At 40.5% G+C, this 13,906-nt stretch overlaps 2 protein-coding genes and 1 non-coding gene across 3 annotated transcripts; 2 read left to right on the top strand and 1 right to left on the bottom strand.

Moving 5' to 3' along the window:
* Window positions 1–1,320: 1,320 nt before the first annotated feature.
* On the top strand, window positions 1,321–2,643 carry LOC141655495 (uncharacterized). The gene is made up of 2 exons (XM_074462572.1): window positions 1,321–1,804; window positions 1,985–2,643. Exons 1-2 carry the CDS (start codon window positions 1,321–1,323, stop codon window positions 2,641–2,643), a joined length of 1,143 nt encoding a protein of 380 aa, XP_074318673.1.
* A 630-nt stretch (window positions 2,644–3,273) lies between these two features.
* LOC141655494 (uncharacterized) lies at window positions 3,274–3,789 on the top strand. The gene has a single exon (XM_074462571.1). It carries the CDS (start codon window positions 3,274–3,276, stop codon window positions 3,787–3,789), a length of 516 nt encoding a protein of 171 aa, XP_074318672.1.
* Window positions 3,790–7,709: 3,920 nt separating this feature from the next.
* Window positions 7,710–7,816, bottom strand: LOC141658059 (small nucleolar RNA R71). Its single transcript, XR_012548969.1, has one exon. It is a non-coding gene; the product is annotated as a small nucleolar RNA R71 (small nucleolar RNA).
* Between the last annotated feature and the right edge of the window lie 6,090 nt (window positions 7,817–13,906).

The raw sequence follows: 13,906 nt of genomic DNA, 5'->3' as shown, positions 1-13,906 counted from the left end.
AAATAAATAGGGTAACACCGAGCGAAGGCTTGGTTAACATGATCCTTCAAAGTGACAGGTTCGATCCATCTACCCTCATCACTGATGTAGATCCTAAGAGGACTATCTCTGAATGGCGAAAAACTGTTAAATTGACCGATAATAGGGGACTCCTATTCAAGTTGACTACAGGAGAAGGAGAAATGTTTAAGCTGGATGATGGTGACGAGTCTGAGTCTGACTCTGAGTCCGAGTATGATAAGAGTCCTAAGTTTGAGTCTAAGGTCAGGTGTCGAAGCCACCCCTTCCTAAGTCTTTCCTTTCAATGCACCCCTTTCTAATTCTGGTATCTCGGGGCCTGTCTCGAGTGCCTCCGTTGTCTCACTACTATCCTCTGATCAGTTGGCTCAAATGTTAGGCATTTCGTGCAGTTTCAAATTAATAATAAGATGAACCAGTTTGCTTATGACTTATTTTATTTACAGTGCAATTCAATTTTTGAAAATAATTGTTTTAGTAGTGACATTGAGAATGAAGTCGAAGGCGAACAGGCTGTAGAAGAAGAAGAGGAGGTAAAACCACCTCCACAATTGGTTAGAGGGTTAGAATAATATGACCAAAGAAACTCGGTGATCGAAGATACCGAAACTATCAATATGGGAACCACCTTAGAACCATATGAGCTAAAGATATGAACTACCTTAGATCCCGTAGAGAGATAAGGGTTCAGTGACCAGCTGATTGAGTTCAAAGATGTTTTTACATGGTCTTACAAAGACATGCCGGGAATTGATAGGGAAATTGCAGAGCACATGATCCCAATCAAACCAGGGTTCAAACCAGTAAAGTAGAAGCTACGCAGAATGCGTTCGGTGTGGTCTTTAAAGGTTAAGGAAGAAAATGATAAATAGCTTAAAGCCAGGTTCATCAAGGTGTCAGAGTATTCGGATTAAGTCACCAATGTAATGCCAGTACCAAAAAAAGATGGTATGGTTCGCGTGGACTTTTGGGATCTGAATAAAGCTAGTCGAAAGGACGACTTTCCATTACCTCACATCGATATCTTTATTGACAATATCGCAAATCATGCATTACTATCTTTCATGGATGGATATGCCGGTTACAATCAGATTAAGATGGCCGAGGAAGATATGTATAAGATACCATTTACGTCACAATGAGGAACCTATTATTACACAGTGAATGGCAACGACATTGCTACATGACACGATGCACAAAGAAGTTGAAGTTTATGTCGATGACATGATAGAAAAGTAAAAGGAATGTAGAGGCCATCTTGGGGCACTACGAAAATTCTTTGGAAGATTGCGAAAATACAACATGAGACTGAATTCGCAGAAGTGTGCTTTCGAGGTCACCTCTGGCAAACCGATGGGTCATATCGTTAGACACCGTGGCATCAAAGTAGACCCATCAAAGATAAAAGGCATTATGGAAATGTCCTATCCCGAAACCGAGAAAGAAATTCAAGGTTTCCTGGGAAGAGTTCAATACATAAGCCGTTTCGTCGCAAAGTTGACGATGATTTGTGAGCCGATCTCTAAGAAACTAAAGGTTGGGGAACATGTTATGTGGGATGACCAGTGTCAGGCCGCGTTCGATAAAGTAAAGGAAGTGTTATATTCTCCACCAGTTTTAAGCCTACCAATAGCCGGGCTGCTGTTATTACTATATCTAACTGTTACGGATACAGCAATGGGGGCTATGTTAGCCCAAATAGTTGATAAAGACGAAAAAGCTATTTACTACATTAGTAAAAATTTCTTAGACTATGAATTAAAGAATACACCTCTTGAAATGACGTGTTTGGCCCTAGTCTAGGCAACGAAAAAATTAAGACATTACATGCTTAGCTACAGTGTGGGTGTCTACTCCAAAATGGATCCGATCAAGTACTTATTTGAAAAACTAGTTCTAAATGGAAGAATGTTGAGATGGACCCTCATGTTGTCAGAGTTCAATCTCAAATATGTACCTTTGAAAGTGATCAAGGGAAGGGCGGTTGCCGATTTCCTCGCCGACAATACAATCGAAGACGTGGTTCATGTCGAGAATTACGTATGGGATTTGTATTTCGATGGAGCATCGAACTATATAGGATATGGAGTGGGCATTATTCTTATCTCGCCAACAGGTGAACACGTGCGTGTGTCCATCAAACTGGATTTCAATGTCACGAACAACGCCGCTGAATATGAAGCATGTTTGCTTAGTTTACGTAGTGCTCTTGACTTGGGTGTGGAGAAGTTGTTAGTACATGGAGACTCGTCCCTTGTGATCAATAAAGTGGGTGGGTCATGGAAAATTAAGAGTCAAAGTTGGCCCCTATATCAAACCAGAACTGAAGAATTGGAAAAGTACTTCGAGGATATTCGATATGTTCACCTCCCGAGAGAGGAAAATCAGTTTGCAGATGCGTTGTCCAAGCTAGCTGCCCTGATCAACATTCCCGACCACATAGACAGTATGCCAATACGTGTCGAACGAAGATCGTCACCTGCTTATGTTAATGTAATCGATAATGCCGAGGAAGGTGAAACCGAACCCTGGTACACAACCATTTTGAAATTCAAGGAAACAGAAGAGTATCCTCCCGACCTTGACACGTGTGGGAAGCGCACTCTGCGAATGTTATCTTCCTAATTTATCAAGACCGATTATGGGCAATTATATAAGAAGACGGCTCAAGGTGTTTGTTGCGATGCATCAATAAACCGACAACTAAAAAGGTTATGGAGGAAGTCCACGACGGTGAATGTGAGCCACACATGAATGCCCATATGTTGGTTCATAAGATCATAAGGCTTGGTTATTATTGGACAACGATGGAAACATATTGGTGCAAGTATGTCAGGCATTGTCACAATTGTCAGATATTCGCAAATGTGCAGCATGTGGCACCTTCTATGTTATACACCATGACTTGGCCATTTTCAACCTGGGGAATCGACATAATTGTAAAAGTAAACCCATCAGGAACTGAAGGGCACTGCTTTATCTTTGTTGTAATTGACTACTTCACGAAGTGGGTAGAGGCTATGTCTTACAAAGTGCTAACAGCAAAGCAAGTAGCACAGTTCATTCAGAAAGACATCATTTCCCGTACGGAGTACCACATGAGTTCATCAGCGATCATGAAACCCATTTTCAAGCTGAGCTGCAGTTATACTTGAAAAGTATAAAATCAAACATCACAAGTCATCACCATACCAACCACATACAAATGGTACGGTAGAGGCTGCTAATAAAATAATCACGGCCATCTTAGAGAAAATGCCTGACAATTATAAGGAGTGGCCTGAGAAGATACCCTTCACATTGTGGGGGTATAGAACTTCAATTAGAACAGCAACGGATACAACCCCGTATTACTTAGTATATGGAATAGAAGCGGTTCATCCAGTTGAGCTAGAAATACCATCCCTAAGGATCCTACTGGAAAGCCAGGTTCTTGAAGCAAATTGGATTCAAGTAAGATATGATTCACTAGTCATGCTCGACGAGCGGCGTTTAAACGCATTGTATCATGTCCAACTCTACCAGAAAAGGATAGAGAGTGCTTTCAACAAAAAGTTGAAACCGAGGGGAATTAGTGAGGGTGATCTGGTTCTTAAGTCGGTTAAAGCTTTGTTACCTATCGACCCGAGAGGTAAGCTTAAACCAAATTGGGCAGGCCCTTATTTGGTAAAAAAGATTTTGTCAGGAGGCACTGTTCACTTGACAGATTTGGATGAGAATGACTTCACAAATCCTACGAATTTGGACCAGCTGAAGAAATACTATCCTTGATGGCCTCATTCTCAAATGTTATGAAATAATTTTTAAGTTGCAAATGTTTTTAGAATAAGTTGTGAGTTGTTTGTCCACACCGCATGAAATCTTTTATGTGAGAACTATGGACTCGGTTTGATTTTGTTGCAAAGCAGATACGTAGGCAACTCTTATTTAAGATTACAACCGAAAAAACAAAAATGAAATTTTTGATGCAGAAAACTGGGGATTTCTAATAAATAATAAGTTTTTATTTATTCTAAATTCTGGGCGAAGCCCGTTACAATGTTTTATTCTGGGTAAAGTCCGTCACACATAACTAAAAAGGAAAGCACACAAACAGTAATAGTAATTGTAAATAGTAATGTCGAAGACCACTCTTTAATACCCTCATTCGGGCCGCATGCCCCATCACGACGAGACGAAGTCTCACCCATCATCACTCGGGCTCTTTTCTTCGGAGGAATCAACAATTCTTCACGAGGGCCCAATTTGTCTTTCACACCAGGTCGAGGACTAAGTCTTTCTACAAGTGTCAACCGACTTTCACTCCTTGAACCTAACCTCTTCCACACATCTGAAACCAAAGAGTCAGTCCTAGGAGTCGACTCAGTCTCTGTTTCGGACCTAAATAAAATCGGGGTCGTCCCAGTAAAGAATTCTCGGTTCTTCTCTCCTTCCCTGTGGTATTTGTAGTCAATAGCTTCATCCTTGTAAAGTTCCCTTTGGGCCTTGAAAGAAGGCTCAATAGTCCACTGCAAATAAGAAGGTGACACCTAAATAGAGGCAAACGACTCAGAAATATGCCAAATAGTCTTCCGAGTCCAAGACTCCAACCATGCGTTGCACCTTGCAAGAGTCACTTCCTTAACTTGGCCGCCAACAGGCTTAATGGTAGGAATTCGTTGCTGACGACTGACCTGTCGAATAACACGATTCGGGTAGATATGGGTGGACCATTAAAAGCCCAAAAGAGTGAGATGTCTGGTTCTATCAGTTTCAGACAAACCAGAACTGCAGTAAGGCGGAGCCAAGGTAAGGCCCATCTAACATGTAACCCAGCATTGACAAAAAGCCGCTGTCGCCAGAAAGGCTCCTTCTTCCCTCTAGCAAACTGACGGTGACGAGAAGTGAAGCTTCTCACCTCATATGTATCCGGAGCCTTCGGTGGATCAACCAACTCGAGTCTCTCACATAGCCAAATATGTGAAAAAGGGCCGAGAAAATGAATTAGACTACAGGAAATGATGTCAAACCCACTGAAAAGAAAGGAGGTGAGCAAAAAAAAGAGAAAAAAAAGAGAAAAAAGGAAAAAAAAGAAAAAAAGAAAGAGGAACGGAAAAAAGAGAAAAAAAAACAAAAAAAAACGCTCCAAAAAAAAGAGAACAGCGGAAAAGACATACCTATAGAAGACGAGTTGATCCAGTGTAAACAAGGTTTGGGTTGGTCTTCCGAGCATCTAACTGATGTGACCATAATTAGCGCATATTTAGCCCCCGAATTAGCCTTGTTCCCATGCTTTTTAGTGCATATTTGGGTCATTTATTGTCTTTAGTTCTTTGTTTTGCATATTCTTTGAGATTTTGATCCCTTGGTAGGAAAGGAGTAAGAATCTTGCATTTTCATGGCAAAACGAGACTAAATTGATTGAATCCAATGACCAAGCATCAAGGATAGACAAGATTAGAAGGCCTTTGTACATATTATAGTAGTTGGGTAATGACGAGAAAGGATCCTTGCATCCCCGAGGAAATACCCAAGGATTTTATGGAGAAAAGGGAAGAAAAGAAGAAGAAATAATGCTGAGCTACAATCCGAGCGGATTGTCCTGAATCCGCCCGTCCTCCACAAGCACAATCCGTGCGTCTTCCTTCAAAGACGCCCGGACAGCAGCCACAGAATCCGCCCGGATTCCCCTGAAGACGCCCGTCTTCCCCTGCCTGAATCCGCCCGTCCCGACTCCAATACGCACGGATTCCAGTACAGCGAAATTTCGTCTTCTCCAAGCTACAAAGAAAGAAGCCCTTCCTTCGAAAAATACCGGCTTCTCCCTGCTCAATCTAAAAAGTGTAATTACTAGTTTAGCCCTTAGTTAACCCTAATGCATCCATCTAATTTCCACTATAAATACCCCATTAGTCTAATTAGAAGAGCATGTTCTTCTTATCAATTATTAAGAGTCGTTAATATCAATCAAATCCCTCTTTAGTTTTGTAATCAACAATTAATCAAGTTTTAATACAAGTTTTATTTCCTTAATCTCTCTTTTGTTCATCCTTTATTTTGGGTAATTGAAGATTATTTGGGTTATTATTGGGAGATTGACAACCTCTCAATCAAGCATCAAGTACTTCTTTTATTCTTTGCTTTATTATTGGAATCATTAGTAGGTATAATTCTCTTAATCTCTTTTTAATTATTGTTAATTACTTTCATTTGTTCATCATGTTTCCTTTTGTTGGTATGATTGACAACCTTGCTAGCATGATCAACATGATAATGAGTGAGTAGTGACCTAGCTAGGGTTAATGGGTAATTAGGGGAAACCAACATGGGGAATGATTCATGCTTAAATTAATATGCTTTCATGATTTATTTGCTTGCTTGTTTTGATCTCAACTCATGCACATGTTATGTTTGATGAAATGTGAGCCTATGAATCCTTGCATTTTTTACCATCACTTATCTTTTCAATCAGACTTGTAAGACATAAACCAACTCGAGTCTCATTAGACCATGCATGTTGTTGAGTAGGGAAGATTAAGTCGACTTGTAGGTGTTGTACAATCTAATCGATTCGGCTCCGGGACCCAAACTTTCCTAGGATTGTAAGATATAACCCAACTCAATCCATCACAACAATAATTGCTTGCTTATAATTTGAGAACATGTTTGTATGATCAATTCCCATGATTCCCCTATGACCCCATGACACCCTAGTGCTTTTTATCAATTGTTTACAACCCTTTTATTTCATCTTGCTTATTTACTTTCATTGCTATTTAGTTAGTGACCTTCTACATCAACCCAAATTGTGACACCCCTAAGACACCACTAGTTTCAATAGAAATCTCATCTCAATTCCCGTCCCTTGGGATCCGACCTTTACTTGCCTCTTTACTAATTGTAGAGTTGTTTGTGAAGCTATAAATTGTGTTTTGATTCGGACGTGACCCAACGACAACATCTATTCAATTGTGAACACGAAACGGAATCCGATAAAAAATGGCGCCGTTGCCTGGGAAGGTGTTAACTTGATTTAGATTTTCTTACATTGTTATTAGTTGTGTCTTTCTTTGCCTTGGGGAAGTAAAACTCCTCAAGGTTTGTTCTAATTGTTTTCGAGTTGTTTGATATTTTGCATGTCTAGAAGGTCACAAGGTGATTTGTTACCTTTTGATCGTGAAATTGAAAGAACTTTGACAACCAATAGAAGACTTGCTAGGAGGAATTTGAGAGGTATTAGTGAGGTTGTAGATATTCAACCAACTATTGAGTTCATCAACCCTTTTGCAAGAGAAGGTGAGGAGAACCCAACACAAAATACCACACAAAATCAAACCACAATGCCTAAGTTTTCATCTCATTCCGTACCCACCGAGGAGAACCTACCCAATGGTACTCCCACACCACAATATTTGACCGGAAATTTTATTGCCGAATCCGCCTTTATCCAATTAGTCGAAAGGAGCCAATTTGGGGGGATGCCTAGTGAAGACCCTCATTCCTATATGGAAACCTTTTGTGACTATTGTGATGCGATTTCTCAAACCGGTGTAACTCAGGACCAAATTCGATGGGTCTTATTTCCTTTTTCTCTAATTGGCACCGCGAAACAATGGTTGAAGGGCCTTGATAAGGCCACTCTCGGAATTGATTCTTGGAAGAAGTTGGCTCTAGCTTTCAACAAAAAATTCTACCCACCGGAAAAGACTAACATGCTAAGAGCTCAAATTACGGGTTTTAAGCAAAGGGATGAAGAATCTTTGTATGAAGCTTGGGAGCGGTTCAAGGGAATTTGTCGCTCATGTCGTCACCATGGACTTAGCGAGTGGTTCTTGGTATAACAATTTTAGAACGGTCTATATGAAGATTCAAGGAACATTCTCAACATGGGATCAAATGGAATGTTCACCGAAGTTGATGACAATCAAACATGGAACAAAATTGAGGAAATGGCGGTCCATAACTCACAATATAGTAGACCTCGCAAGGCTACTAGAGGAGGAAAGCATGAAGTGGACTCCGTTACTCAATTGGGTGCTCAACTTAGTGCTCACATTGACACAATCAATTTGAAGTTTGAAAAAGCTATGGCTAGACTTGAAGAAGCCTCAAAATCACCAAAGCATCATGTTAATGCCATGACGGAATCTTCATCAATCCCAAGTGGGATATGTGAGAATTGTGGAACTTTGGGACATGACCAAAGTGAATGTAGGGGAACAAATGAACAAGTGAATGCTTTCCAAGCATACAAGAGTGGTACCCCTTATTCCAACTATTACAATGAAAACACCAAATTCCATCCAAATCTCTCATACAAAAGCCAAAATGTTCAAAATCCTCAAACAACATACACCCCACCTCCCATGAGAAACCAAAATCAAAGACCCTTTTACAACCAAAACCAAGGTTACCAAAATCAAAATCCATACAATCACCAAAATGACCAAGGTTTTGATGTTCAAAAAGCGGTCCTCCAAATGCAAAAGAATCAACAAGAGTTTTTCACTCAAATGCAAAAAGATAGTCAAGCAAAGGAAACCACCATCAACAACATTCTAGCTCACACCAAGATGTTGGAAACCCAATTGACTCAACTAGCATCTTCAAGCTCACAAAGACAAAAAGGGCAATTACCACCTCAAGGTAATCCCCCAAGACATGAAACGGTTAGTGCAATTCACTTGAGAAGTGGTACAAGGTACGAAGCACCGAAGAAGCAAGTTGAGGATGAAGTTGTGGAAGCTAGTGATAAGGAAGAAATTGTGCAAAACTCCAAGGATGGAGAATCATCAAAAGAAGAGATTTCAAAGAAAAATGAAGACAAAGTCAAGGAGAAGGAGCCCATTGTGATTAGACTTCCTTTTCCAAGTCGTCAAGCCAAGCCCAAATTTGATGACCAACTTGGAAAGTTTATGGAAATTGTGAAGAATTTGGAAGTCTCGATTCCTTTCACAGAATTAATCAATCACGTGCCGGCCTATGCGAAATACATGAAAGACATCCTCACAAAGAAGAAGTCGATCCGGAAACTTGAGACTATCGCCTTCACTAAGGTGAGTAGTGCAATACTTCAAGGGAGTTCACCTCCAAAACTAAAGGATCCGGGAAGCTTCTCAATACCGTGTACCATTGGCGACACCACGATCAACAAAGCCTTATGTGATCTAGGGGCTAGTGTGAGTGTTATGCCGTACTCGGTGAGTAAAAGGTTGGGGATGGGAGAGCTTAAATGCACCAATATCACACTCCAAATGGCCGATAGATCGACGAAGACACCATTAGGGATATGGGAAGATGTTCCCGTACGAATTGGGAAGTTTTTCATCCCGGTGGACTTTGTCATTGTTGATATGGAGGAAGATTCCAACATTCCAATCATTCTAGGAAGACCCTTCTTACACACCGCGGGTGCGGTGATTGATGTAAAACATGGAGAGCTCATTCTAGAGGTGGGAGATGAGAGTATAACTTTTAATCTTGACAAGACTATGACAGCTCCTCGTTTACATGAACCGTGTTTTATGATCGATCATTATAGTCGGAAGGATGAAAGGAAGAAGTCGGAACTCCAATGGAAGAAGAAAATTGAAGATGCTCCATTCAAAGAGCAAGTGAATTGTGACAAGGAGAGCTTGCAAAGCTCATCAAAGTCAAGCAAAGAAGAAGAGGATGGCCTCATTGGCCAAGAAAAGAAATTGGGAGAATTGTCTCCATCAAATCAAGAGATTTTTAATGATCAACTTAATGAAGTTTGTGGTCTTTGGGACGACGAATTTGAAGGGATTTTTAATCCTTACATTGGTAATGCCATCGATCAAGACTGACAACAAGGGCCAAGGTCTATTGAAGACCTTTATCACGATAATGAACAAGCTTTTGATTATTTCTTCAAGGTGTTGAGCAACATCAACAACACCTTGGACATGCCCCCTTGACATCTCATCAAGAATGAGAGTTTGGTGGAGTCCTCCCTAAACCACCATTTGTAAATATTTCTAACTCCCTAACTTGCATTTCAATTCTTATATTGCATTTTTGTTATTTTTGGATTTTTATACTTTGATCAAGACAATTATCATGTTTGAGAGAAGTGAGGGAGGGACTAATGATTTCAATTAATGTGTAGCGCTTTAGCTTAGTGTGGGGATAGCAATTGCCTAAGCTATCCATGCCTTAGTAGTGCCCCCACAATGAAGAACACGAGATATGAAGAAGAATGGAAGAATGACAAGGGATATGCATTGTACATGGATGGAACTGAATCCGGGTACAAAGGGGTCGAATCCGAGTGGATTCAGGAGAATCCGCCCGTCTTCAGGCAATCCGGGCGTGTTGGGTAGAAGACGCATGTCCCTCTGAGCTGAACTTTTGAAATATTTTTGACTGTAAGCAAATCCGGGCGTCCTGAATTCAAATCCGCCCGTCTTCAAAAATCCGCCCGTCCTGAAGGGAAGACGCCCGTCTTCTTGGCTGAGGAAAACAAGAAAAATCCCTGTAAAGGAATCCGCCCGTCTTCTGCAGAAGACGCCCGTCCCGTGTTTGCAAATCCGAGCGTCTTCACTGAAAGACGCCCGTCTTTAGGCGAGTTTTTCCAAACCCAGAAAAGGCAGAATCCGCCCGTCCCGAGCAAAATCCGCCCGTCTTGCCCCTGCATTTCAAATTTTTCGGGTTTTTATAAACCCCCTCCCACCTTCATTTCTTCATTTCTTCATTTCTTCATTCATAACACTACTCATAACTCCAAAACCCTCATCCTCTCCATTACAAAAACAAGATTCCTCAACAACATTCACCAAAATCAAACCAAAACATCCTTTTAACAACAAATCAATCACTCCTTTTTCAACAAAAATCAAAACCAAGCACAAAATCTTCAACCTTTGAGTCAATTTTTGAATTCATAAAGGCAAAGCCTTTCACCTTTAAATCGATTTGGGTACACTACAAATTGAAGATTTTTCACTCTTTTCTTGGTTTAATTCATCAATGGCAAGGACTAAGGGAGCAACAAAGGCAACAAAGGCAAAGGCACCAAAGGCAAAGACACTTTCATCAAGGCAAAAGAGTCTTCAAGCAAAGAAAGCATTGGCTATGGTGGTAGCAAACCCAAACTTGGAAGTGCAACAACAACAACCTCCCATGGAAGCAACAACATCTACTACTCCGGAAATTGCTCAACTTTCAAATTATCCGGAGGTAATTTTCATTTCCAAATCCCATAGGGACACTTTTGCCAAGTTTGCTAGGAAATCATTTCTATCCACCAAGTTTATTTGTGAAGATACCTTAGAAAAATTGGGTGTCCTTGAGCAAACTAGAGCCTTCTTTAAAGCCATGGGGTTGGAGAAATTGTTTGAATCAAAAGAATTGACATACCCCTCCCTTACCTTAGAATTTTTGAGTTCTTTGAAAGTTAACAAGGTTGAGACTATGGAGACCATCGAGTTTCGTCTAGCTAATGTTAGTAGACGCATCTCCTTTGAGGAAATGGGTGAAGCTTTGGGTCTTAGTGATTCACCGAGTTATTTTAAGAATGTTGGCAAATATGACCCCGACCCTCTTTGGGAGGCGATTTCCGGAAGGAAATTTAAAGACTTTCATGCTAGTCGTGCTCTTTTAGTCCACCATCCGGGCATAAGAGTATGGCACAAGGTCATAGGGAACACCATCATTGCAAGAAAAGACACCAACCATTTCACCAAACTCGATTTTGTTCTTCTTGAGTCGGCTTTGAACATTGGAAGGGTACACACCAAGCCTTTCAACTCTCTAAGGCTTTTGGTGGATAGATGGCTAAACATTGATTGTGGGAAGAAAGGCACTACCGTTATTGTGAATGGCGGCCTAGTCACTATCCTAGCTAAATACTTTGATCCTAACTTCAACAAAGATAACAAGTATGAGGCGAAAGAGGGTGGTCATCTCATTGATATTCATACTATGATACACAAGTACAAGTGGGTTGCCCATAACCCTCTTGACACCAAGTATGGATGGCTCACTAGTGAGGCTAGATCTTTCACTTTGCCTTCGAAGATTTGTCAATTAAGCGTCCACCGGACCAACTATCTACTTCCCCTTTCAAAAGAGGCCGAGTACATTATCCGACAACAAAAGGGTGAACTTGAAATGCCCTCCTCTTCCATTGTCACACCACCCTACCCTTTCGAGTACCAAGAGTTCAAGCCGGAAGGTGTTGAAGCAAGAAATGATTATTTGACTCTTCTCATGCAAGCAATGCACAAGCAAGCCTTTGAGGATCGGAAAAATGCTTACTTAGCCCAATATCCACCCCTCCTACACTTAGCTAGGCAAGGACTACTTGACCCATCATGTCCTTTGCCTAGTTGGGAGGATAGGGAAGTCCTCTTTCCGAGTGCATCTAGGGTTGTTCCGGGTGATAATGAGGTTGTCGGTAATGAAGAGGTTGATGATAACATTGATGAAGAAGCTAGTGAAGAAGGAGAAGAGGATGATGAGCAAAGTGAAGAAGAAAGTGGTGATGAATCCAATTCTAATGAGGAAGATGATGATAGTGATGATATGATGGAAGATTAGCAAGCTTTAGAGGCTCCTACCCTCTTGAGGTTTGTCTATTTCTCTCTTTGTTTTATTTATTTTTCTTGATCATTGTTGGAGTAGTCCTAGCACCATAGAGGACTAACACCTCGGCCCCATTGAGGTGTTCTCATTTTATTGTTCCCACCTTTCAAAATCCAAAATGACAAATTAGTTTCATGCATTGCATAGTGTGTGCATGAACTACACCCAGCCTTAGGACATTAGCAATGGTGTCTAAATCGGTTTGGGGAAGTTATTGCATACACAACGAGAGGTAATCTAAATTATCCTCTCCGTCATAAACAAAAACCATGCATCATGTAGTGTAGATTAGTGTAGTTTGCATTTAGTGTAGAAATCATGCATCATGTTTGCGTAATTTCCCATCATTTTGGCCATTGAGGACAATGCCCATATTAGTGTGGGGATGAAGAATTCTAACTTAACTTTTATTCAAAAATCCAAAAAAATTGAAAAATTTCGAAAATCCATAAAAATTTGAAAATTGAAAAACCCAAAAACATGTTTATTTCTTTTGTAGTGTAGTCATGTATATATTGTTATATATATTGTGTTTGTTCTATCCTTGTTCACATTGATTGACTACGCCACATCCGAGACATGAGGATCATGAAGACCGCATGGTATGATCTTTCCAATCTCCTTTTTCCTCTTTATGTTAATGACTATGTGGCTTTATTTTGATTGATGCGGTATAACAATGTAAACTTAGGACTTGCATTTAGTTTATATGTCATATTAGTTGATAGAATCACATGCATTAGGATGTATATAATAGTTGCATCATGGAATATAGTTGCATGTAGATAAAAAGTTTTGAAAAGTGCGTAATTGGGAACTTTGACAAGAGCAACTAAGCCATTACAAATACTTTTTCAACTTAAGACTTTGCCTACTAGAATGGTTGTAAAACACCCTAGATTGTGTCATACTAGTGTCTTTTGACCCATGACCCAAAGCCTAGTCAAGGGTTTGCATGTGAGTCACCTATCCAACCCCGTGATGCGATGTGGACTTTGTTAACTTGTCTAGGTGACCTTGATTGACCTTGTGGTAAGGCAACCCAAAAATACTTTCTATCAATAAGCTTGAAGTGCTCATTTCGAAAATTTTGTTATGTGGAAGTAATTTATTGCTAAGGAAACCTCAAATGTTATGAAATGATGAAATGTTGAGAAATTTAGTTGTTCTGATGGAGGCGTACCACTTCGATGTGCTTTGGAGAGGGATCCATTGAATTGGGCCCCCACACGGTTGTGAATTCGACCGCCCAGAGACAGAGTGACTATCACCCCGAAAAGCTATTGTCTAGAGGTTAACCGGT

Source organism: Silene latifolia, chromosome 5 (genome assembly GCF_048544455.1).
Source record: "Silene latifolia isolate original U9 population chromosome 5, ASM4854445v1, whole genome shotgun sequence".
In the NCBI taxonomy this organism is placed as follows: domain Eukaryota; kingdom Viridiplantae; phylum Streptophyta; class Magnoliopsida; order Caryophyllales; family Caryophyllaceae; genus Silene; species Silene latifolia.
The sequence above is the reverse complement of the archived record's forward strand: the minus strand, read 5'-3'. Positions and strand labels throughout refer to the sequence as shown.

Excerpts from the sequence above, each read along its gene's own strand:
- LOC141655495 (XM_074462572.1), top strand. The coding sequence starts at position 1,321 with ATGAGACTGAATTCGCAGAAGTGTGCTTTCGAGGTCACCTCTGGCAAA. Across the intron at positions 1,805-1,984 it reads TACACCTCTTGAAATGACGT|TGATCAAGGGAAGGGCGGTT; the intron begins GTTTGGCCCTAG and ends TACCTTTGAAAG.
- LOC141655494 (XM_074462571.1), top strand. The coding sequence starts at position 3,274 with ATGCCTGACAATTATAAGGAGTGGCCTGAGAAGATACCCTTCACATTG.